This window comes from Triticum urartu, chromosome 1 (assembly GCF_003073215.2).
Source record: "Triticum urartu cultivar G1812 chromosome 1, Tu2.1, whole genome shotgun sequence".
NCBI lineage: Eukaryota > Viridiplantae > Streptophyta > Magnoliopsida > Poales > Poaceae > Triticum > Triticum urartu.
In genome coordinates, this window is record NC_053022.1 from 443,180,224 (window position 1) to 443,206,516 (window position 26,293).

Consider the following 26,293-nt stretch of genomic DNA (forward strand, 5'->3'; position numbering starts at 1 on the left):
TGGGGGCAAGCTTCCCTTTGATACCGAAGCGACGATTACCTTTCATAGGAGAGACGCGGAGGTAAACATGATCTCCGATCTCGAAAGCCAAATCACGGTGCTTACTATCATAGTAGCTCTTCTGGCGGGATTGGGCTGCTTTGAGGTTATCACGAATGACTTTGCACATTTCTTCTGCCTCTGTGATTAAGTCATTACCCAAAAGCTGACGTTCACCGGTTTCAGACCAGTTGAGAGGGGTACGGCACTTCTTTCCATACAGAATTTCAAATGGGGCCTTGCCCGAACTTGCTTGAAAACTGTTGTTGTAGGAGAATTCAGCATAAGGAAGACAATCCTCCCACTTCATGCCGAAGGAGATCACACAAGCCCTGAGCATATCTTCAAGAATCTGGTTGACACGCTCGACTTGACCGCTAGTTTGAGGATGGAAAGCTGTGCTGAAGCGGATGTTGGTGCACATGGCCTTCTGAAAAGAATCCCAAAACTTTGAGGTAAAGATGCTGCCACGGTCTGAAGAGATCACTTGTGGAATACCGTGCAGAGAGGCAATAAGAGAGGTATAGAGTTCCGCCAATTGAGCTGCAGTGATCGACTCTTTGATAGGCAGAAAATGAGCCACTTTGGTGAGTTTGTCGATGACAACGAATATAGCATCATTGCCACGCTTGGACTTTGGAAACCCAGTCACGAAGTCCATCTCAATGTGGTCAAACTTCCATTCTGGAATGGCAAGAGGTTGGAGGAGACGAGCTGGCCTTTGGTGTTCTGCCTTCACTCTTCTGCAGACATCACATTCATTCACGAATTGAGCGATCTCGTGCTTCATTCGAGTCCGCCAATAAGCTTGCTTGAGGTCCTGATACATCTTCATGCTCCCAGGGTGGATGGAGAGGAGAGAATTGTGAGCCTCGTTCAAGATCACTTTATGGAAGTCACCTTTGGGTACCACAATACGATCCTCGAAGAAAAGAGTATTCTTGTCATCAAGGCGGTAGCACTTGTACTTGGACTGGCTCTTGGCAATCCCAATCTTCACCTTTTTCACCATAGCATCAAGAAGCTGGGCTTGGCGAATCTGGTCTTCTAAGGTAGGAGATACTTGAAGGTTGGCGAGGAAACCTTGAGGAAGAAATTGCAGATTAAGTTTGCGGAAAGCTTCACAAAGCTCGGGTTGATAAGGCTTGAGAATCAGACTGTTGCAGTAAGCTTTCCTGCTCAATGCGTCAGCAATCACATTGGCCTTGCCTGGAGTATACTCGATACTTGGATTATACTCTTGAATCATTTCGACCCATCGAGTTTGTCTGAGGTTGAGATTAGGCTGAGTGAAGATGTACTTGAGACTCTTGTGATCAGTGAAAATGTCCACTTTTCTTCCCAAAAGAAGATGTCTCCAAGTCAACAGAGCATGCACAACTGCCGCCAACTCGAGATCATGAGTGGGGTAGTTCTTCTCATTAGGCTTCAATTGACGAGAGGTATAAGCAACAACTTTCTTCTCTTGCATCAATACTGCGCCAAGACCTTGGAGAGAGGCATCACAAAAGACCTCGTACGGCTTGGATTCATCAGGCGGAGTGAGAACTGGAGCAGTGATCAATTTCTCTTTCAAAGTGTTGAAAGCAATGTCACACTCCGGAGAACAAACGTACTTGACGTGCTTCTGGAGAAGATTAGAGAGAGGCTTCGCGATCTTAGAAAAGTTTTCAACGAATCTTCGGCAATAGCTTGCGAGACCGAGGAAGCTGCGGAGTTGCTTCACGTTCTGAGGAGGTTCCCAATTCACAATTGCATACACCTTCTCAGGATTCACGGCAATGCCCTTGGCAGAGATGATATGCCCAAGATAAAGAACCTCATCGAGCCAAAATTCACACTTGGAGAACTTGGCGTAGAACTGATGTTCCCTGAGCTTATCGAGAACCAAACGCAAGTGCTTGGCATGATCTTCCTTGTTCTTCGAGAAAACTAGAATGTCATCGAGATAGACCAAAATGAAGTCATTCGTGTAGGCGTTGAAGATGAAGTTCATCATGCGAGAGAACGTCGGAGGAGCGTTGACGAGGCCAAAAGACATGTCAGTGTATTCATATGAACCAAAGCTTGTCCTGAAAGCCGTCTTGGGAATATCTTGCTCACGAATACGAATCTGATGATAACCCATACGGAGATCAAGCTTGGAGAATACTCTAGCACCTTTGAGTTGTTCGAACAGCTCATTGATGTTGGGAAGTGGGTATTTGTTCTTGATGGTCTTCTTGTTCACTGGACGGTAATCAACACAAAGTCGGTCCATTCCATCCTTCTTCTTCACAAAAAGAACACCACAACCCCACGGAGAAGAACTAGGCCGGATGAGACTCATTTTCTCTTGAATATCGAGTTGCTTCTTCAGCTCCTTCAACTCTTCAGGTCCGAGCTTGTAGGGACGCTTGCACACAGGTTCCGTGCCAGGCTCAAGATCAATAACGAATTCAACTGGCCGGTGCGGAGGCATTGCTGGGAGCTCTTCTGGAAAGACGTCTTGATATTCGCAAACGACTGGAATTTGAGATATAGCATCCAATTCACCCTTCTCATTGAGAGAGAACAGACAGATGGTATTATCCCGAGCGGCAAAGACAATTACATACTTAGACGAATGAGTCAATTGAATCTGCCTGGCTGCACAATCAAGCTGAGCCTTGTGCTTAGAAAGCCAATCCATGCCGAGAATAAGATCAATATCTGAGTTACCAAGAACCATTGGAGAAGCCAGAAACTTGAAATCACCCATCATGGTAGAAATATCCGGAACCATCATACTAGAACTCAGACGCTTAGCCGGAGAGACGACTTGCATAGCTCTAGGTAAAGCCTTAGTACTAAAATTGTTCTCCGATGCAAATGGGAATGACATGAAGGAATGCGATGCACTAGAGTCAAAAAGTACTTTAGCTGGAATATCATTGACAGGAAGGTTACCCATGATCACATCTGACGAGTCCTCTGCCTGAGCTGCATTCATCAAGTTGACCTTGGCGTGCTTGGGGTTATGCTTGACCATAGTTGTACTTGCCGATCTGACAGGAGGAGGAGGAGGAGGAGGAGGAGGAAGACGCCTCTGGTTGAGACACTTGTTGGCATAGTGACCCTTCTGTTGGCACTTGTTGCACGTGACCTCTGAAAGCGGACGGTGGTACGGAGCACTCGATCTTGGAGCTTGAGACGAGTCTTATTCTGAAAGCCAGGGTTGGGGGGGTGGGAAGAACCACTGCCACCTTTGCTCTTCTGCTGATACGGCTGACGAAACGGAGGAGGAGGAAGCCAAAACTTATGTTGCTTGGCCACTTGAGTAGAGGAAGAAGAAGTAACATCTCTGGCTCGCTTCTTGGAAGCATCACACCTCAACTGAGCAGCCTCTTGCTTCAGTGCCATGTTGTAGAACTCATCGTACCTCAAGGGCTCAAAGAGGACAAGAGCTAGCTGAATTTCTTCTCTGAGACCACCCCTGAACTGGTATATCATGCTCTTATTATCAGGTACGTCCTTCTTGGCAAAGCGGGCGAGCTTCTGGAACAACTTGTTGTAGTCATAGACAGACAAAGAGCCCTGCTTCAGGTTGCGGAATTCCTCACGCTTGCTTTCAACCACGCTCTGAGGAATATGATGAGCTCGGAAATCTCGACGGAAATCATCCCAAGTGATAACACGTCCACCTCGGGAATCCTTGTACTGCTGGAACCATTCTGCAGCTTGATCTTTGAGTTGGAAGGAAGCGAACTTAACAAAGTCCTCAGGCCTGATGTTACTGCACTCGAAATGCTTGCACAGACCCACAAGCCAATCGTCAGCATCGGTTGCCTCAACATAATTGCTGAAAGTCTTTGGCCCGTTAGCAAGGAACTGGTTGAGTGTAGCAAAGTGATTCTGATTGCTGCCTTGATTCCCTTGGTTGCCTTGATTGCGCTCTTGAAGAATTTGCATGATCAACTGTGTGTTTGCATTGGTTGCGGCCATCACAGCTTGCCATGCCTCCGGAGGAGGTGGAGGTGGTGGCGGATCAGGATTCGGAGTCGTGCGCGTTGGAGGAGCCATCCTGAAGAGGTTGACATCCATTAGCACATTGACAGACAAATATTGAAGCTGAATCCAACGAAATGAAAATTGCAACATATAGTCTTCACATCCGAACAAAATGAATGAATGCATTCCTCTTGAAATGGTCACATATCCATAAATTAAGAAGCCACGAAGAATTAAGGTAGAGAAATAAATCAACAAGGTACGGATCAAGAATGAATAATCAGTAAGAAATCCCAATCTCAAACCAATATCCGTGGAAGAAGAACTAGAGCTACTAGAATTCGCACCTATGAAACTCCTGAACCTTTCCGGTTATGCAATCAGGTGTTGGGGATACAGGGGAAGCATAATATCTCACCCAAATCTAGCAAATCCTACATCCAGCTGTATCCATCCTTCAACACATAACCAAGAAACCTTCGGAAACCATCTACCTCAACCTTCGAAAAGCATCCGTTATACAAGTTATGGCGATACTCCCGAACTCCCGCCCCAGTACTGGGTGGCGTCGAGGTTATCTCACCAATGAACTGCATAAAAGAGATTTTCGATGTCGGCGTACTAAACTCAGGTATTCCAGAACTGCAACGATAAAATTATGATGACAACACCTCAGAGCTCAACTCCCCGGGACACTTCCACTAAACCCCTGACAGGAGGCACCAAGACAATGTTCTCATCATAAAACCATCGGAACGATTCCAAGATACCCGCGTTATCCTAAAAAAAATTTAGTGAAATTTGAGAAGAGAAGAGTCAAAACTCTACATCAGGATGCCTTACCAGAGCGATGAGGAGACTGGGAAGTAAAAAGAATTCCTAAACTCTCTGATATATAGTTCCTAAAAGACTCAAAACATTTTTCTAGACACAACTCGGCCACTAAAAACGATCAAGCAATGGGGCTCCTAAGGTCGGGGAAGGCTCTGATTACCAACTTTATAACACCCTCGATGCGACTATATCTCCCACGTGTCGAGGCACGACTTAGAGGCATAATTGCATTGAAGGCATATGTCGCAAGTTAGGCAATCTTCACAACATCCCATGTAATATTATAATGAAAGGGGAGATAACATAGTTGGCTTACACTCGCCACGTCAATCAAGTACATAAATAACATTACATCATCCAAACACTCATGGCCCGACTACGGCGCTAAAATAAAAGAGAACCCAACATGTGACACGGTCCCGTTCACCCCCAACTGGGCACCACTACTGATCATCGGGAAAGGAAACATAGTAACGTTGAGAGTCTTCGTCGAACTCCCACTTGAGCTCATACGCGTCTGCTGGAGCGGAATCATCAGGCCCTGCATCTGGTGTAATAGTAATCTGTGAGCCACAGGGACTCAGCAATCTCGCGCCCTCGCGATCAAGACTATTTAAGCTTATAGGTAAGGCAAGGTAAAATATGAGTGGAGCTGCAGCAAGCGACTAGCAAGTATGGTGGCTAGCTTATACGCAAAAGAGAGCGAGAAGAGGAGGCAAAGCGCGAGCGAGAAACTAGAGAACCACCTGCGCAAACATTACTCCAACACCGTGTCCACTTCCCGGACTCCGCCGAGAAGAGGCCATCACGGAAACACACTCAGTTGATTCTTTTAAATTATATTAAGGTTCAAGTTATCTACAACCGGCATGGTAAACCAAGGTTGATTCATTTTAATTAAGTTAAGGTTCAAGTTATCTACAACCGGACATTAACAAATTCCCATCTGCCCATAACCGCGGGCACGGCTTTCGAAAGTTCAATCCCTGCAGGGGAGTCCCAACTTAGCCCATGACAAGCTCTCACGGTCAACGAAGGAATAGACCTCCTCCCAAGACGTTCCGATCAGACTCGGTATCTCGGTTCTTCAAGACACTTCGACAGGTTAAAACAAGACCAGCAACACCGCCCGAATGTGCCGACAAATCCCGATAGGAGCTGCACATATCTCGTTCTCAGGGCACACTCAGATGAGACTAGCTACGAGTAAAACCAACCCTCAAGTTTCCCCGAGGTGGCCCCGCAGGCAGCTCAGTTCGGACCAACACTCAGAGGAGCACTGGCCGGGGGTTAAATAAGATGACCCTTGGGCTCCGGAAACCCAAGGGAAAAAGAGGCTAGGAGGCAAATGGTAAAACCAAGGTTGGGCATTGCTGGAAAAGCTTTAATCAAGGCGAACTATCAAGGGGTTCCCATTATAACCCAACCGCGTAAGGAACGCAAAATCCGGGAACATAACACCGATATGACGGAAACTAGGGCGGCAAGAGTGGAACAAAACACTAGGCGAGAGGCCGAGCCTTCCACCCTTTACCAAGTATATAGATGCATTAAGATAACAGATAATATAATGATATCCCAACAAGTAAATAAATGTTCCAACAAGGAACGGCTCCAATCTTCACCTGCAACTAGCAACGCTATAAGAGGGGCTGAGCAAAGCGGTAACATAGCCAAACAACGGTTTGCTAGGACATGGTGGGTTAGAGGTTTGACATGGCAATTGGGAGGCTTGAAAGCAAGTGGTAGGCATCGTAGCATTGGCATAGCAAAAGAGCGAGCAATCTAGCATAGCAAAGATAGTAGTGATTTCGAGGGTATGATCATCTTGCCTGCACAGTTGTCAGGAGTTGACTGGATCCTCGAAAGCAAACTCAACGGGCTCCTCGTTAGCGAACTCGTCTCCCGGCTCTACCCAAACAAGACAAACAAGCAACAAGGACACAATCAACCACGTGCAAGACTCAAACAATACGATGCAAGATGGTATGCTATGCGGGATGCGATGCGGGATGGAAAATGCAAGATATGACAGGAAATGCATGAACCTGGCCTCAACTTGGAAATCCAAGTGTGCCACTGGAAAGATGAGATGAAATCGCTTGAAAACGATATAAAGAACGCCGGAATCGGAGTTACGGTTTGGAAATGGCAAGCGATTCAAATATGACACCGGTCTGCGATTTACAGCAAGTAGCCATCTAAATGCAATGAGATGAACATGCTACAGCACCCAAACATGACAACAAAATACATGGCAGGGATGCATTCAAGATGCTTAACAAAAGTATAGCACTGAGCTACGGCCAATTCATCCATTAACAGGTTCAAACAAGCATGGCAAAAATGCATATGGAAACAGATCTCAGACTTAGTGAAATTAACACTTGTCTGGAATTTCAGATCAGGTAGCACTCTTCGGAGCAACAAAACTACATGCTACAGGACCTGAACATGGCAAAGTAAAGCATGGCATGGAGCTACTCAAAGAGCTTAACAAAAGTCCCTTAGTGACCTTGAGCCAAAAGGGATCAGAAAATACAATTGCAAGCATGTGAACATAGCAAAAACATAATCAGTTTTCAGACTTAGTGAAAAACTGGCACATGCTGAAACATATCTCAAGTAGGCATGTTTACGAGCTCGATGCACTCACTACGGTGCAAGTCATGGACAAGACAAGCACACACCATCAAGAAGGAAATGCAAGCTAGACATGGCAAGAACAATAGCATAGCATGCACGGATCAACTACAACATCATCGGCAAAATTGCAAACAAGTTGACAATCTGCCCAGATTCACAAAGTAGCAAAAGTAGAGCTCGATTGACTCAAGCTAGGGTGCTCCATAATTGCAAAAAAGACATGGATGGATAGAGCACTACAAGTATTAACAAAACATCCTTACTGATCATCCTCAAAAGAGGCACGGATCACTAGGAAACAACATGAACATATGGCAACATGAGATAAACAGATCAAGGACTTAGTGGAATTGCTAAGTCCCTGAAAACAGAATTAGCAAGTGCACCACTTTGCAAGCTTGCACAAGTCACCACACACATCCTAAAAATACATGGGTTGCACCTCTGGAAAAGATGACAAAACCCTTAACAAAACACATGTAGAACTCATGGGCATATCATGCACACATTAATCATGGCAAAAATGACAAAAAGCTAAACGGAGTAGCAGATCTGACAATAATCTCAAGTTGCCCTCTTCTAACAGCATTTCGGGCATGAAGATGAACTCAAATGAAAATGATGCAATGGAATGAAATGATGTACTCTCTGAGATGAACATTTTGATATGCTATATGCATGAATCGGAGCTATGGATGCAAACTTACGGAGCCACGAACAGGAGCACATGGATCTGCAATTCCGAGGACTTAGAGGAAAAAATCATCACCTAGGGTTTCACTGTTCATAGATCTGGATCGGGCGGAGGTCACTGCAGCACGGCGGCGCGGAAGCCGAGGAATGACGCCGGAGCTCACCGGAGGAGGTCGCCGGAGGGCGCCGGGATGGCGAGGCGTCGAGGAGGAGGGAGGAGGAAGACGGTGGAGCTTGGGATCCGAGGAGGCGGCGGCGGCTTGGCGGCGGCGCGGGCCGGGAGGCGCAGGGCGGCGCGGCCGCGGTCGTCGCCGGCGAGGGGCGAGGCGGCCGCCGGCGAGGGCGCGCGCGGGCGGCGCGGTGGCGGGGAGGCGGCGCGAGGAGGCGGGCGCGCACGGCGAGGCGGGTGGCGGTGCGGGCCGGGGGGGCCCGGCCTGGGCTGCGGCGGGCCCGCGCAGCGGGGAGACGCGGCGATGTGGGCGCCCGGGCGGACGAATCCCGGGGCGCCACGTGGCCGCGGACGGCGGTCCGGACGTGTCCGTCGGTGGCGAAATGTGTCCGGTGCGCGTGAAGACGAATGGATCTAGGGTTTGATACGGAATTTCGGAGGAGGGGCTAGTTTTATAGGTAGAGGGAGATAGGAGAGTCCAAATGAGATGCGGTTTTTGGCCACGCGATCGTGATCAAACGCTCTAGATTATGGAGCAGAGTTAGGTGGGTTTTGGGCCAAATTGGAGGGGTGTTAGGCTGCAACACAAATGAGGCCTTTTCGGTCCCTCGGTTAACCGTTGGAGTATCAAACGAAATCCAAATGGTACAAAACTTGACAGGCGGTCTACCGGTAGTAAACCAAGGCCGCTTGATAAGTCCCGGTCCAATCCGGAAATGTTTAATCCCCACACATGAAAGAAAGCTAGAAATGACCACCGGAGGAGAACGAAGCGCCGGAATGCAAAACGGACAACGGGGAAAATGCTCGAATGCATGAGATGAACACGTATGCAAATGCAATGCACATGATGACATGATATGAGATGCATGACAATGACAACAACACGCGGAGACAAAGACCCAAACCCGAGAAAATAAATTAACTTAACGCCGGAAACGGCAAGAGTTGGAGTACAAATTGGGAAAGTTACATCCGAGGTGTTACAAAGATAGTCTCACATCAACTAGGCATATCAACGGGCTATGGAGATTCCCATCAATATATATCAATGTGAGTGAGTAGGGATTTCCATGCAACATATGCACTAGAGCTATAAGTATATGAAAGCTCATCAAAAGAAACTAAGTGGGTGTGCATCCAACTCGCTTGCTCACGAAGACCTAGGGCAATTTTGAGGAAGCCCATCATTGGAATATACAGGCCAAGTTCTATAATGAAAAATTCCCACTAGTATATGAAAGTGACATAACGAGAGACTCTCTATCATGAAGATCATGGTGCTACTTTGAAGCACAAGTGTGGTAAAAGGATAGTAACATTGTCCCTTCTCTCTTTTTCTCTCATTTTTTTATTTGGGCCTTTTCTCTTTTTTTATGGTCTCCTTTTTTCGTCCGGAGTCTCATCCCGACTTATGGGGGAATCATAGTCTCCATCATCCTTTCCTCACTTGGGACAATGCTCTAGAAAATGATGATCATCACACTTTTATTTTTCTTACAACTCAACAATTACAACTCGATACTTAGAACAAATATGACTCTATATGAATGCCTCCGGCAGTGTACCAGGATATGCAATGTATCAAGAGTGACATGTATGAAAGAATTATGAATGGTGGCTTTGTCACAAATACGATGTCAACTACATGATCATGCTAGCTATATGACAATGATGGAGCATGTCATAATAAACGGAACGGTGGAAAGTTGCATGGCAATATATCTCGGAATGACTATGGAAATGCCATGATAGGTAGGTATGGTGGCTGTTTTGAGGAAGGTATATGGTGGGTGTATGATACTGGCGAAAGGTGCGCGGTATTAGAGAGGCTAGCAATGGTGGAAGGATGGGAAAAAGTGCATATAATCCATGGACTCAACATTAGTCATAAAGAACTCATATACTTATTGCAAAAATCTAGAAGTTATCAAAGCAAAGTATTACGCGCATGCTCCTAGGGGGATAGATTGGTAGGAAAAGACCATCACTCATACCCGACCGCCACTCATAAGGAAGACAATCAATAAATAAATTATGCTCCGACTTCATCACATAACGGTTCACCATACGTGCATGCTACGGGAATCACAAACTTTAACACAAGTATTCTTTAAATTCACAACTACTAAACTAGCATAACTCTAATATTATCACCTCCATATCTCAAAACAATTATCATTCTTCAATCTTCTCTTAGTATTCAACGCACTCAAAAGAAAATTTCACATATCTTGAACACCAAGCATATTTATATTAAGCAGATTACCATGCTATTAAGACTCTCAAAATAATTTAAGTGAAGCATGAGAGATCAATAGTTTTTAAAAACAAACTACTACCGTGCTCTAAAAGATCTAAGTGAAGCACATAGAGCAAAATTATAACGCTCAAAAGATATAAGTGAAGTGCATAGAGCAAAATTACATAGCTCAAAAGATTTAAGTGAAGCACATAGAGTATTCTATAAAATTTCAATTCAAGTATGGCTCTCTCAAAAGGTGTGTACAGCAAGGATGATTGTGTCACACTAACAAACAAAGACACAAATAATACAATACGCTCCAAGCAAAACACATATCATGTTGGTGAATAAAAATATAGCTCCAAGTAAATTACCGATGGAAGTGGACGAAAGAGGGGATGCCTTCCGGGGCATCCCCAAGCTTTGAATTTTTGGTGTCCTTGGATTATATTGAGGGTGCCATGGGCATCCCCAATCTTAGGCTCTTTCCACTCCTTGTTCCATAATCCATCAAAAGAACTCACCCAAAACTTGAAAACTTCACAACACAAAGCTCAATAGAAATCTCGTGAGCTCCATTAGAGAAAGAAAACATAAAACCACTTCAAGGTACTGTAATGAACTCATTATTTATTTATTTTATTGTTAAACCTACTGTATCCCAACTTCTCTATGGATTATAAACTATTTTACTAACCATAGATTCATCAAAATAAGCAAACAACACACGAAAAACAGAATCTGTCAAAAACAGAACAGTCTGTAGTAATCTGTAACTAGCGCAAACTTCTGGAACTCCAAAAAATCTACCAAAATTAGACGACCTAGATAATTTGTTCATTGATCAGAAGCAATTGGAATCAGTATTTTATCGCATTCTGATGATTTTTAGTAATTCGGGCACTGAATGCAAAGTTTCTGGAAATTACAGCAAGATCAAATAACTATCATCCAAGAAGATCCAATAGGTCTAGCTTGGCACAAACACTAATTAAAACACAAAACCACATCCAAACAGAGGGTAGATGGGTTATTTATTACTAAACAGGAGCAAAACACAAAAAACAAAAAATAAAATTGGGTTGTCTCCCAACAAGCGCTATCGTTTAACGCCCCTAGCTAGGCATAAAAGCGAGGATAGATCTAGGTATTGCCATCTTTGGCATTAGGAAAGAAAAGAGCAAATTTCCTTTCTATGGCATTTATTCTCCTATTTTGGGAAAGCACATGGCCATTAATGGATGAAGTAATATTAAGCACGTTACGGGAATTTGCATCTATACTAGATTTCATCTCTTTGATAATTTCGTTTTGATAGAAGCATAAGAGGGTGGTAGATTCAACTTTATCATTCATGGGGTGCCCAAATACAGTTTTCATCCTTTCATAAGTATCTATAGCATCCCCTTCAAGAAAACCCTCTTCAGAAATAGAATCTAGCACTTGTTTAAAAGAGGTAGGTAATCCGACATAAAAACCTTTTAAGTAAACCTCAATTTGATATTGTGGTATATAGCTAGCCCTAATCCTTAATAACCTATCCCAAGCATCTTTTAAAGACTCATCAATTAAAGAGCGAAAAATTCCAGAGTCATCTTCATCAAGATTATTTAAACTCTCATTGGTGACCCCGGTGGGTCTCTCAATAGCATCATTATTTCTGAGTTTAGAGAGAATAGAGGGATCATCCAGGGTACTAAGACCTTGGAAAGGACCCTTTGTTCTATTTGATTCGACCATGGAAACGGGAAGACATGCGAGAAAAAGGCAAACGGAGAAGGAGAAGGAGAAGGAGGAGGAGAAAGAGAGGGTGAATAAAACGGCAAGGGTGAAGTGGGGGAGAGGAAAACGAGAGGCAAATGGCAACTAATGTAATGCGGGAGATAGGGTTTGTGATGGGTACTTGGTATGTTGACTTTTTGCGTAGACTCCCCGGCAACGGCGCCAGAAATCCTTCTTGCTATGTCTTGAGCTTGCGTTGGTTTTCCCCGAAGAGGAAGGGATGATGCAGCAGAGTAGCGTAAGTATTTCGCTCAGTTTTTTAGAACCAAGGTATCAATCCAGTAGGAGCCCACGCTCAAGTCCCTCGTACCTGCACAAAGCGATAGCTACCCGCAACCAACGCGATTAGGGGTTGTCAAGCCCTTCACGGTCACTTACGAGAGTGAGATCTGATAGATAGAATATTTTTGGTATTTTTGATATAAAGATGCAAAGTAAAAAGTAAAAGCAAAGTAAATAGCAAAACAATATAAAAGTGATGGAGATTGATATGATGAGAATAGACCCGGGGGCCATAGGTTTCACTAGTGGCTTCTCTCGAGAGCATAAGTTTTCTACGGTGGGTGAACAAATTACTGTTGAGCAATTGACAGAATTGAGCATAGTTATGAGAATATCTAGGCATGATCATGTATATAGGCATCACGTCCGTGACAAGTAGATCGAAACGATTCTGCATCTACTACTATTACTCCACTCATTGACCGCTATCCAGCATGCATCTAGAGTATTAAGTTAAAAACAGAGTAACGCTTTAAGCAAGATGACATGATGTAGAGAGATAAATTCATGCAATATGAAATAAACCCCATCTTGTTATCCTTGATGGCAACGATACAATATATGTCTTGCTGCCCCTTCTGTCACTGGGAAAGAACACCGCAAGATCGAACCCAAAGCTAAGCACTTCTCCCATGGCAAGAACTACCAATCTAGTTGACCAAACCAAACGGATAATTCGAAGAGATTTGCAAAGATAACCAATCATACATAAAAGAATTCAGAGAAGATTCAAATATTGTTCATAGATAGACTTGATCATAAACCCACAATTCATCGGTCTCAACAAACACACCACAAAAGAAGAAGATTACATGGAATAGATCTCCACAAGAGAGGGGGAGAACATTGTGTTGAGATCCAAAAAGAGAGAAGAAGCCATCTAGCTACTAACTATGGACCCGAAGGTCTGAGGTAAACTACTCACACTTCATCGGAGGGGCTATGATGATGTAGAAGCCCTCCGTGATGACGGCCCTCTCCGGCGGAGCTCCGGAACAGGCCCCAAGATGGGATCTCGTGGATACAGAAAGTTTTGGCAGTGGAATTAGGTTTTTGGCTCCTGTTCTGATCGTTTGGGGGTACGTGGGTATATATAGGAGGAAGGAGTACGTCGGTGGAGCACCGAGGGGCCCACGAGGCAAGGGGCGCGCCCTGTAGGGGGGGCGCCCCCTACCCTCGTGACCGCCTCTGGTACTTCTTGGAGTAGGGCCCGAGTCTCCTGGGTCTTATCCGAGAAGAAAATCACGTTCCAAAAAGGATTTTTCTGTTTGGACTCCGTTTGATATTATGTTTCTTCGAAACACTGAAATAGGCAAAAAAACAGCAATTCTGGGCTGGGCCTCCGGTTAATAGGTTAGTCCCAAAAATAATATAAAAGTGGAAAATAAAGCCCAATATAGTCCAAAATAATATAGCATGGAGCAATCAAAAATTATAGATACGTTGGAGACGTATCAAGAAGCCATCTAGCTACTAACTATGGACCCGTAGGTCTGAAATAAACTACTCACACTTCATCGGAGGGGCTTGGATGATGATGTAGAAGCCCTCCGTGATCAATGCCCCCTCCGGCGGAGCTCCGGAACAGGCCCCAAGATGGGATCTCGTGGATACAGAAAGTTGCGGCGATGGAATTAGGTTTTTGGCTCCTTCTCCGATCGTTTGAGGGTACGTAGGTATATATAGGAGGAAGAAGTACGTCGGTGGAGCTTCGAGGGGCCCACGAGGCAGGGGAACGCACCCTAGGGGGGTGCGCCCTCCACCCTCGTGACCGCCTCGTGGCTTTATTGACGGAGGGTCCAAGTCTCCTGGATCTTATCTGATGAGAAAATCACGTTTCCGAAGGTTTCATTCCGTTTGGACTCCGTTTGATATTCTGTTTCTCCGAAACACTAAAATAGGCAAAAAAACAGCAATTCTGGGCTGGGCCTCCGGTTAATAGGTTAGTCCCAAAAATAATATAAAAGTGGAAAATAAAGCCCAATATAGTCCAAAATAATATAGCATGGAGCAATCAAAAATTATAGATACGTTGGAGACGTATCAAGAAGCCATCTAGCTACTAACTATGGACCCGTAGGTCTGAAATAAACTACTCACACTTCATCGGAGGGGCTTGGATGATGATGTAGAAGCCCTCCGTGATCAATGCCCCCTCCGGCGGAGCTCCGGAACAGGCCCCAAGATGGGATCTCGTGGATACAGAAAGTTGCGGCGATGGAATTAGGTTTTTGGCTCCTTCTCCGATCGTTTGAGGGTACGTAGGTATATATAGGAGGAAGAAGTACGTCGGTGGAGCTTCGAGGGGCCCACGAGGCAGGGGAACGCACCCTAGGGGGGTGCGCCCTCCACCCTCGTGACCGCCTCGTGGCTTTATTGACGGAGGGTCCAAGTCTCCTGGATCTTATCTGATGAGAAAATCACGTTTCCGAAGGTTTCATTCCGTTTGGACTCCGTTTGATATTCTGTTTCTCCGAAACACTAAAATAGGCAAAAAAACAGCAATTCTGGGCTGGGCCTCCGGTTAATAGGTTAGTCCCAAAAATAATATAAAAGTGGAAAATAAAGCCCAATATAGTCCAAAACCAATCAAAAATTATAGATACGTTGGAGACGTATCAGTATTTCTTCAACAGGCGGTAAATTAAGACCATGTATTTCTTCAATAGGAGGTAAATTCTTAACATCTTCAGCTTTAATGCCTTTTTCTTTCATAGATTTCTTTGTCTCTTGCATATCTTCAGGACTGAGAAATAGAATACCCCTTTTCTTTGGAGTTGGCTTAGGAGTTGGTTAAGGAATTGGATCAGGAAGTGTCCAATTATTTTCATTGGTCAACATATTATTCAATAGAATTTCAGCTTTATCTGGTGTTCTTTCCCTGAAAACACAACCGGCACAACTATCCAGGTGGTCTCTGGAAGCATCAATTAGTCCATTATAAAAGATATCAAGTATTTCATTTTTATTAAGAGGATGATCAGGCAAAGTATTAAGTAATTGGAGAAGCCTACCCAAAGCTTGTGGGAGACTCTCTTCTTCAATTTGCACAAAATTATATATTTTCCTTAAAGCAGCTTGTTTCTTATGAGCGGAGAAATATTTAGCAGAGAAGTAATAAATCATATCATGGGGACTACGCACACAACCAGGATCAAGAGAATTATACCATATCTTAGCATCACCATTTAATGAGAACGGAAATAATTTAAGGATATAATAATAGCGAGTTTTCTCATCATTAGTGAACAGGGTGGCTATATCATTTAATTTAGTAAGATGTGCCACAATAGTTTCAGATTCATAACCATAGAAAGGATCAGATTCAACTAAAGTAATTATCTCAGGATCAACAGAGAAATCATAATCCTGATCATTAACAAAGATAGGTCAAGTAGCATAAGCAGGATCATATTTCATTCTAGCATTTAGAGTTTTTTGTTTCAACTTAGCTAATAATTTCTTAAGATCACTCCTATCATTGCAAGCAAGAAAATCTCTAGCAATTTTTTCATCCATAACATAGCCCTCATGCACAACAGGTAATTCATATCTAGGGGAGAATCTTCATCATCACTTTAATCAATATTATCAGTTTCAATAATTTCATTCTCTCTAGCCCTAGCAAGTTGTTCATCAAGAAATTCACCAAGTGGCACAGTAGTATCAAGCATAGAAGTAGTTTCATCATAAGTATCATGCATAGCAGAAGTGGCATCATCAATAACATGTGACATATCAGAATTAATAGCAGAAGCAGGTTTAGGTGTCGCAAGCTTACTCAAAACAGAAGGTGAATTAAGTGCAGAGCTATGGCAGTTCCTTACCTCCCCTCGTAGTTGAGGGATAAATCTTGGTTCTTGGATCTTTCAAGTTCTTCATAATGATAAGTAGATATAAATCCCAAGTGACTCAAAGAATAGAGCTATGCTCCCCGGCAACGGCGCCAGAAAATAGTCTTGATAACACACAAGTATAGGGGATCGCAACAGTTTTCGAGGGTAGAGTATTCAACCCAAATTTATTGATTCGGCACAAGGGGAGCCAAAGGATACTCTCAAGTATTAGTAGTTGAGTTGTCAATTCAACCACACCTGGATAACTTAATATCTGCAGCAAAGTATTTAGTAGCAAAGTAATATGATAGTAGTGGTAACGATAGCAAAAGGTAATGGTAGCAAAAGTAATATTTTTGGGTTTTGTAATGATTGTAACAATAGCAACGGAAAAGTAAATAAGCGAAGAACAATATATGGAAAGCTTGTAGGCAATGGATCGGTGATAGAGAATTATGCTGGATGCGGTTCATCATGTAACAGTCATAACATAGGGTGACACAGAACTAACTCCAATTCATCAATGTAATGTAGGCATGTATTCCGAATATAGTCATACGTGCTTATGGAAAAGAACTTGCATGACATCTTTTGTCCTACCCTCCCGTGGCAGCGGGGTCCTATTGGAAACTAAGGGATATTAAGGCCTCCTTTTAATAGAGTACCGGACCAAAGCATTAACACATAGTGAATACATGAACTCCTCAAACTATATACAGTCATCACCGGGAGTGGTCCTTATTATTGTCACTTCGGGGTTGCCGGATCATAACACATAGTAGGTGACTATAGACTTGCAAGATAGGATCAAGAACTCTCATATATTGATGAAAACATAATAGGTTCAGATCTGAAATCATGGCACTCGGGCCCTAGTGACAAGCATTAAGAATAGCAAAGTCATAGCAACATCAATCTCAGAACATAGTGGATACTAGGGATCAAACCCTAACCAAACTAACTCGATTACATGATAAATCTCATCCAACACATCACCGTCCAGCAAGCATATAATGGAATTACTCACGCACGGCGATGAGCATCATGAAATTGGTGATGGAGGATGGTTGATGATGACGATGGCGACGGATTCCCCTCTCCGGAGCCCCGAACGGACTCCGGATCAGCCCTCCCTAGAGAGTTTAGGGCTTGGCGACGGCTTTGTATCGTAAAACGTGATGAATCCTTCTCCCTGGGTTTTTTCTCCCTGAAAGTGAATGTATGGAGTCAGGGTTGAGGTCGATGGAGCGTTAGGGGCCCATGATGCAGGGGGCGTGCCCAGGGGGTAGGGCGCGTCCCCCACCCTCGTGGACAAGTGGAGGCCCCCCTGACATGGATCTTTCTTCCAGTATTTTCTTATATTCCAAAATAATTCTCCGTTTATTTTCAGGTCATTCCGAGAACTTTTATTTCTGCACAAAAATAACACCATGGCAATTCTGCTGAAAACAGCGTCAGTCCGGGTTAGTTCCATTCAAATCATGCAAGTTAGAGTCCAAAACAAGGGCAAAAGTGTTTGGAAAAGTAGATACGACGGAGACGTATCAGTGCCGTACCTTCGGTGCTAGGATCGGTCGGATCGTGAAGACGTATGAATACATCAACCGCGTTGTCGTAACGCTTCCGCTTTCGGTCTACGAGGGTACGTGGACAACACTCTCCCCTCTTGTTGCTATACATCACCTAGATAGATCTTGTGTGTGCATAGGAATTTTTTTGAAATTACTGCGTTCCCCAACAGGATATGAGATACACGGATGTGGACGACGCGATTTGAGAAGTGCCTAGTCAGTGCCCGTGGACGCGCCCAGGCGTCGTCATGGACGAGGGGGAGCAGTCTGTGCTCGCTCTTATGTTGACGTTCCGGAAGGCACAGGAGGAGCAGAGGTACAACATGTTCCTCCTCGAGCAGCATCGGCTGGTGGTGGGCCAAATATACGACGAGCGTGCAATCTAGGCGGTCGTGGCCGCCATGGCCTCCGGTGAATCCGCACTTCATTGCGGAGTAGTGGGCGCTCTACGAGGCCTCGCGTGCTCAAGGCGCCGCCCGCAACGCAGAGCCAGCGCAGACGGGTGCGGCCGCGGTCGCGCACACGATTGGTGGCGCAGGCGGTCCAGGACCCCAACGCCGCCAGCTACGCGTCCTATGCATCACCGTCCAAAATTTGGGGCCGCACGTGGCAGACAGTGACGAACCGTCCATGTTCATCATCGATCTCACGTCCACCGGTGCGGCGATGGATAGGTCACGGACTTATCCGAGGATGAGTAGGACATGGGAGGTGGTAGGGCACTGTGTCCCAACCGGGCCGGTCCATCTCCCATGTTCTATTCTTCCTCCCAGAGACCGCACCTCCACCCAGGGTCTTGAACCCCGCCATTCTTCATGGAGACGACAGATGAAGGATGTGGTCGCTGATATGAAATGCAAAGGAAGTGGATGATGACCGCCGTCGTAGGATAGATTTAGGGTTGAGTTTATTTTCTTTTATCCTAAATTTTCAAAATGTAATGAAAATCCACCGTGCTTGCATGAACCTCATCTAGTTTATATGAAAATCCGTCGTGTTTGCATTATTTTGTGTCTGTTAGTTGAAACGGTGTCTGAAATGTATCCAGACAATATTAAATGAGTGGCTTCCGATCTATGTCTGCGGACTGGTTTTTTGGTCCGCCGACAAATGCCGGGGCAAATTTATGGGACGGCGTGGAGATGCCCTAAGAGGTTTATTTAAGGCGGCTGCTACAAATCAACCGTCGCCAGCCATCCGATCTATCTTATCTCAGCCCTTGAAAAACAGTCAACGCACACTCGATGTCCTCTTCCCCGCACCGCATCAGCCACCCCTGCTTCGATCCCCGTCCAAGCCGCCGCTGCAAAAGCATCACGGCTGCCGCCGGCAAAGCACTTTGCAACACCGAAGCCACCGTCAGTCGCTGCATCGCAATTCCAAGAGCCGCTGGGGAAGCTCCATTGGAGCACCATGAGCCGCCGGCGAGCATTCCATTGGGGCACCAAGCTGCTGCTTTGCAACTTCGAGCTCGCCGACGAGCGCTGCAACATCGCAACGGGAGCCACCGGCAAGAGCTCCATTGGAGCACCGACGCGCACGGCAGCTTCAAGAGCGTCGGCCGGCGAGATCCATTGGAGCAGCAAGCGCTGCAGCTTCGATAGATGCCGGCGCCAACACAACATCGGGAGGCGGCGGCGAGAGCTTCATTGCAGCACCGCAACCGGCGAGCTCCACGGGGTCGCAGCACCGCGTGTGCTGCACTGAGAGCGCCGGCGAGCTCCATTGGAGTACCGAGCGCTGCACTGCAGCTCGACATCACACCGACGAGCGCTGCAACGCAGCACCAAGAGCCGCCGGCGAGCGCTCCATTGCAGCACTGCCGCCGACGAGCTCCATGGGGTCGCAACGCCGCTTGTGCTGCACTGCATCTCCGCCGCCGTCGCGAGATCCACAGGGACGCAGCTACCTCCGGCGATGAGCGGCGCCCAACTCCGGCCTCCCCGCGTTCGCTGCAGCACCGGCGACGAGCAGCGCCAGCCTCCGGCCTCCTGCTTCATGTTGTGGCGCCGGCCTCAGGCTCTTTCTCTTGCTTTTTACGGTAGAGGAAAGGGGAAAAAGAGGAGTGGGGGAGAAGGTCTGGAGATGAAGGAAGAGATAAGGCTTTGCTGATTGCAAATGGTGTGTGGGGTCGGACACGTGGCGTGCACTGCAGGCGGTTTGCGCAGCGTGAAAATCATCCGGCTTAGAGAGAACGTTTTTCTTTATTTAACGCTAAAAAAAGGTTTATTTAACACCTTGTATCGGCTGTGCGACGTTATTTATGAAGCGGGTGAAAGTGAACGCAACCGAACTGTGCGACGTTATTATGCAAAAGCGTTCGCTGAACAATCAGCCTCCGGCTCGCACACGCCGTGCCTGGACAACCCGCCCGACCTGACGGCCGCGGCCGACGAGGCGGGCGAGCTCGTCCGCGACCTCGGCGGCCTCCCGGCCTACGTCACCGGATCCCGCAGCTCCACGCGCGCCATCGTCCTCGCCTCCGACTACTTCGGTCAGTGCTCAGAGTCACCGAGGCCACTTAGCAAGCCGAAGGAACGTCTCTGTTCCTACTCCAGTGTACGTGACTCCATTAATGAATCTTCTTTTCTGCAGGCTTCCAAGCGCCAAAACTGAGGTACGTACGTACTTGCCACTGTTTGATTGACTTGAAAGAACCACTTTCTGCTTCAAATTGTTTCTCTCCAAACTTGTTTTGTTTCATTCTGCCTGCATTCTTGAGTTTCATCTCGCTTGTGCGAGGCGAATGAATTTAACAATGTGTGTACCGTGTGTGTTCCCAAGGAAAATCGCGGATCAGGTTGCGGATGATGGATACTTGGTCGTGGTTCCTGATTTGCTGCACGGGGATCCGTTCAGGGATGAGGCCAAGATTTCATTTCAAGATTGGCTGAAAACCCACTCTCCGGTTGGTTCATTTTCCGTTCTTATCCTGCTTGTTGTATTGTTTGTAATAGTTGGTCTGTAAGACTATAACGGATGGCACAATACTGAAACTCTAGCGCTCTCCCTAAGGCTATAATGGATATGCAGACCACTTGCCATTGGTTTCCCAAGTACATTTTGAAAGAAAAGAAAAAGATGAAATTCTCTCTCCAGCACATTACATCACATGAAAATATTCAGTATCCTACTAAGGGCATCTACCACACTTAACTGTATTTTCATGGAAAGCACACTTAATCATAAGAAATGCTGCAGCTTTTCCATCTGAATGTTTCAGTATCAGGATAGGAAACATAACAAATACTGATTTCTCTCTTGCTCGTTGCTGTTACAGGTGGAGGCAGCTGAAAAGACTAAAGTGCTTATTGCTGCTCTGAAGAAGCAAGGGGTGTCTGAAGTTGGGGTTGGAGGTTATTGCTGGGGTGGTGGGTTAACTCACTTCAACTACATGAACACCGAGCAATCATTGTTTTAATTTTTACCACTCCCTCCGATCCATATGAATTGTTGATGATTTCTAAGTCATCGATCTAAATCATCAACAATTAATATGAATCGGAGGGAGTAGCATTCTTCAACTAACCGCTCCATTGTCTTTCGTAATAGCAAAAATCATCAACAATTAATATGGATCGGAGGGAGTAGCATTCTTCAACTAACCACTCCCTTGTCTTTCGTAATAGCAAAGGTAGCTGTGGAGCTATCAAAGTCTGAAGAAATTCAAGTGGCTGTCATTTCGCACCCTTCACTAGTGACTGTCGATGACATGAAGGGTGTGTGTCTTATTTCCATCTCACTTAATTAGGCTTTCCCTGCTGATTCTTCCTCGTGTATGCTAAAAATTCACTTTCACTAGAAGAATGCGCTGCATATCCTTTTCTCTAACTCGGTAACTCCATTTTGCATGCTCAGAGGTCAAGCATCCCATTGAGATTCTCGGAGGAGAGCTTGATCAAGCTTCTCCACCGCCGATAGTGCACCAGTTTGAACAGGCCTTGGATCAGAACAACAAGGTACATTCTTCCTAGTAGCTTCATTTCATACTTCGTGAAGATTGACCACTAAATTTTAATCTGCCATTTTACAGATTGACCACTTCGTGAAGATCTTCCCGGGAGTAGCCCACGGTTTCGCTTGCAGATACAACGCCAGCGACGCGTTCGCCGTCAAAACTGCCGAAAAAGCTCGTGCAGACATGCTCAGCTGGTTCAACAAGTATCTGAAGAAGCACCAAGAGCTTTCGCTCCACGAATCTTAGAAACTCGATCGCTCCAAGCTGTTTTGAACAAGTCACCCTTTTAGTTTTGTATAAATCGACGCCTTTTCATTAGTTTAGAAGTACAGAATTAAGGAGCTCTTGCCTTTCTGAATAAATTGCACATCGGTGCTGAATTTTTTAGGCGTAGCTTGGTCGTGTATGCAATGCAATAATAAAATAGTTCCTCTAGTTTGATTCAGCTGTACTTTCTTTTTGTTCTTCTCTGCATGGGAAATTTGAGTATTTGCCTAGCATATTTATGTGCAGAAAATTAATTGAATGCGATGCAAGTGGTGAATGGCGGATATGAGAAATTACAGATCAACAAGGTGTCTCACACAATGATGAATATATGATATTACATACTACTGTGTTAACAAATGGGTTTCTGAAAAAAAAATGACACTAATATATTACAGATTTACAAGGTGTCACAGACAAAACCAGAAAAAAGTTTCCGTCGCCGGGACTTGAACCCGGGTCTCTCGGGTGAGAGCCGAGTATCCTAACCACCTAGACTACGACGGAATTGCTGCATGACATTAAGAATTCCATTTAAAGTTAAAGACACAACGGGAGGAGTAGCACCGGAAGAGTAAGGAGATGAGAGGGGGTGCAACGCTGGCGGCATCTCCAACTCCTGGTTGGGTGCGGTGCGAGGAGGCCCAACACATTTGTTGTGGGAGAAACAACCGTGCGACGACCACACGCTCCCTTCCGTCTTCCCTCCCTCCGCCTCCCCCTCTGCTTGAGAGTCGTTCAGGACAACACGGTTTGATCCCATATACATCGTCGGACGGCGATGGCTAAAGAGACGCGTTCGGAATCTCCTTGTATATAATCGTGCAATCGTTGGCCAGGTGTTGCTGTTTGGTGTCACGTCGTTGGGATGCCAACCACTAGAGTGGTGGTGGTCGTTGCCTTCTTCTTCGACTCCATGGTGGAGGGAAGTGGAAGGTGTCGAATCCGGCAGAATTCCCCTCAATAAGCACGCGGTGCCATCTCTAAAAAAATTCCAATAAGTACTGGCATTTCATTCATAATAGTAGGCAGAGTATGTACAGTGCCAAAAGGCAAGGACTAACGTAAGAAAAATAAAATAAATTGAAAGAGAAGCTCAGGGAGATCAAGTACATTCCCGAAAGGGCCATGCATGCACTTAGCGCTTGTAGACGTCTTCGAGAGTCCTATGTAGCGTCATCTGGAGTAGTTGCGGTAGTATTCCTCTAATCCGTTACAGTGGCAGATGGAATAACGATGGGTTATCCCATAACATGAGAATCGACAGAGAAGATGCAGATGTAGACGGTCCATTTCACTGAATGTGGACTTGGAGAGCCTATGGCGTCCATAATGGTTGGCTAGTCTTCTCAGGTTTTCGAATATTATGGCCGAACGGCGGCCCCTTTTATTTCCCTGGCCATGATGCCACAGAGGAAGCAGTGCGGCTTCCGTGCGGAGCCTATGGCGTGCAACCCTGCAGAGCACATGGGGCCAAGTGGACTCGTCCCAGGCGTCGACGATCCTAGTTATGCATGGAAGTTGTTTCAGATCTGATTACATTTCCGTTTTGCCTCTTGAGATTCTTGCATAAACTAGGATCAAGCATTGCAGATTTCATGATACGTTTTCATATTGTTGCCTTATTATTTTTAAATGTTTAGCAAATACAGAAATATTACCGTCATCCATATCACCTATCTACCATTATCAATCTCTTCGCCAGACTAGTGCACTTATACAATTGATAATTGTATTAGGTTTGCTTGGAACACAAGAGATTTCTCATATATTGTTGCGGGGTTGCATATGTTATGATTTAAGATCTGGATTGTTTTGGAATAGCAGCACGATATGAAAGACTACAATAGTGCAAAGAACAATTTATTCATAGCGCAATCAACATAAAGAAAATAACATCGGGAACAACGCCATTGCAGAAAAGAAGACTCAACTAGCATCACTAGAAAGTGAAGCCCGACCCACGGAACTTCTCCTCGCATATCGCATCCAGACGTTTAGCCATCTCAGGGGTCAAGTGGTTCACCCAGTCTCCCACCACCCCATTCCTGAAATAGGAGTCATGCGAGAACTTGAAGAACACTCCTTGGGAGCCTTTCTTGTTCACCTCTAAATTTTTAAGATTCTCCAAGCTGCAGAGCTCAACAATCTCTGCAACGACACCGGCCTCCTCCTCTGTGTCAGAGAATGGCCTCCCAAGGAACTGGTCTAGCTTCCTGACTTTGTCCAGCGGATCCTGAAGCATCTGCTCGTAGGTAAGGAAAAGCACTCTGCTTGGCTCTGCATTGCTTGCCCTCCAGTATCCGAGGATGTGATCCCAAAAAGGTCCGCCGTTACTTGTGCCTTCACAGACAGTCTCGAACATCTCTTGGAGTGATATGTCAGGTTGAGCACGATTGATGAAGTGCCACAATGATACCACCATATCCTTTGGATCCCTGCCAACGAGCACCTACGATGTCATCTACTCTTTTTTTAGGGAAAACGCCACCATGGCTTACTGTATTTCATGGTTCAGCAAGGGCTTACCTCATTCACAAGGAGAGCTGGAATAAAATCGTGTGGATTGCATTTTTAAAAGTCCTTTATGTTATATATACTATAACCCACTAAAATTAAATAATTAATACAACAACACTACCTGCAAATGTAGACGATTTTGCAGTAGGGTCCTCCGGAGATGGACGGCGGCAGCACCGACAGCGGCATGTGCGTGCACATGAGCCTCGGCGACGGCAGCGCGTCCAGCACAGCCTCGCGGCCGACGGCGAAGAGCCTGTCCACGAGGGGCACGCAGTCGTGTGGGTTGAGGCGGCGGAGCGGGTGGGCGGGGCTGGCCGGCGGGCACGCGGCGCGGGCCATCGTGGCGAATATCAGGGCCTTGAGCCACGTGGTGCCGCTCTTGGGAACGCTCGCAAGAACCACGTCGCCGGGGCGCGCCGCGAAGCTGCGCTGCATGGCCATGATGCCTGGTGCCCACTCCTCTCGCACCCACACGCCCTGGTAGCAGCGCCGCTTCAGCTTGCTGTTGCTGGCATGGTTCTGGTTCGTCGGGAGGGACGCGACGGCGGCGGCGTACTCCGTGGGAGGGTGCACAGGGATTGTGCCGTCGTCGGCGTCCTTGAACGCCACGGGGCCATGGAGGAGACTAGACGTTTCGCTACCAACCATCTGATCTGCTGAATGAGGTGATGGAAGGGTAGCTAGTGATCACATATACATATAGTATCATATGCCGCTGGGTTAAGGGCATCTTCATTGCGGACCCTCAAGCCATTCACATACGTCTGAGCCACGCTGCTTGGACGTGTTCTGTCATTCAATATAGATCTGTATTGATTCGTTTGGCGGTCCGGACACATTTTTTTTCTGCAGATCAAAGATAAAGTGGGGAACTTTGCGGGCGTCCGATCGCTGCCATGTCCGTTCCTGACCGCCCTGGCTCACTCAAACACCCCCCCTTCGCTCGCGCGCTTTTCCTGCCGCCTCTTCAGAGCATTAGTGCCGCATTCACATTCGACTAGAGTGGATGCGGCCTCTCACTTCTACTGGCATTGAAGCGGCGCGTCGGCTGAGAGAGCGCCGCATGCGCTGCTTCCCAGTGCATGCGACTGCTTCGCATTCAAACGACACCACGGTTGTATGTCACCCTACATTAAATGAAACGCGGTTTCCCGAGGAACCTACTCAGTTGCTACTCATCCGTCCGTCTGCCACCCACCATTGCCATCCGCCCGCTATATAAACTCCAGCCTTGACCATAGCCGCAGTCATCCTCCTACGGTCCCTTTCTCCTCTCCGCACCAGCCCACCATGGCCTCCTCGCGCTCCAAAGCTCTCTAGGACGGATTCTCGTCGGAGCAGAAGAAGAAGATGGCCGTCATTGCTGTCGGCTGGCAGGTCCGCCAGCAGACGGAGACCGCCGCCATTGCAATGGAGGATGATCTGGCGCCACCCTCCTCGCCGGTGCATGCTGGCCTCACCACCAGCGAGGCCCGTGCG

General features: G+C 46.3%; 2 protein-coding genes and 1 non-coding gene across 3 annotated transcripts; 1 reads left to right on the forward strand and 2 right to left on the reverse strand.

Annotated features, from left to right (window-relative positions):
• Positions 1–19,670: 19,670 nt before the first annotated feature.
• Positions 19,671–22,469, forward strand: LOC125532898 (endo-1,3;1,4-beta-D-glucanase-like). Its single transcript, XM_048696763.1, has 8 exons — positions 19,671–20,085; positions 20,384–20,560; positions 20,662–20,683; positions 20,851–20,974; positions 21,347–21,437; positions 21,696–21,785; positions 21,925–22,025; positions 22,100–22,469. The coding sequence occupies exons 1-8, from the start codon at positions 19,671–19,673 to the stop codon at positions 22,268–22,270; spliced, it is 1,191 nt and encodes a 396-aa protein (XP_048552720.1). The 3' UTR covers positions 22,271–22,469.
• A 256-nt stretch (positions 22,470–22,725) lies between these two features.
• On the reverse strand, positions 22,726–22,798 carry TRNAE-CUC. Its single transcript has one exon. It is a non-coding gene; the product is annotated as a tRNA-Glu (tRNA).
• A 1,340-nt stretch (positions 22,799–24,138) lies between these two features.
• LOC125517267 (cytosolic sulfotransferase 5-like) lies at positions 24,139–25,500 on the reverse strand. The gene is made up of 2 exons (XM_048682449.1): positions 24,933–25,500; positions 24,139–24,729 (listed from the first exon to the last, which is right to left on the reverse strand). The coding sequence occupies exons 1-2, from the start codon at positions 25,460–25,462 to the stop codon at positions 24,234–24,236; spliced, it is 1,026 nt and encodes a 341-aa protein (XP_048538406.1). The 5' UTR covers positions 25,463–25,500; the 3' UTR covers positions 24,139–24,233.
• Between the last annotated feature and the right edge of the window lie 793 nt (positions 25,501–26,293).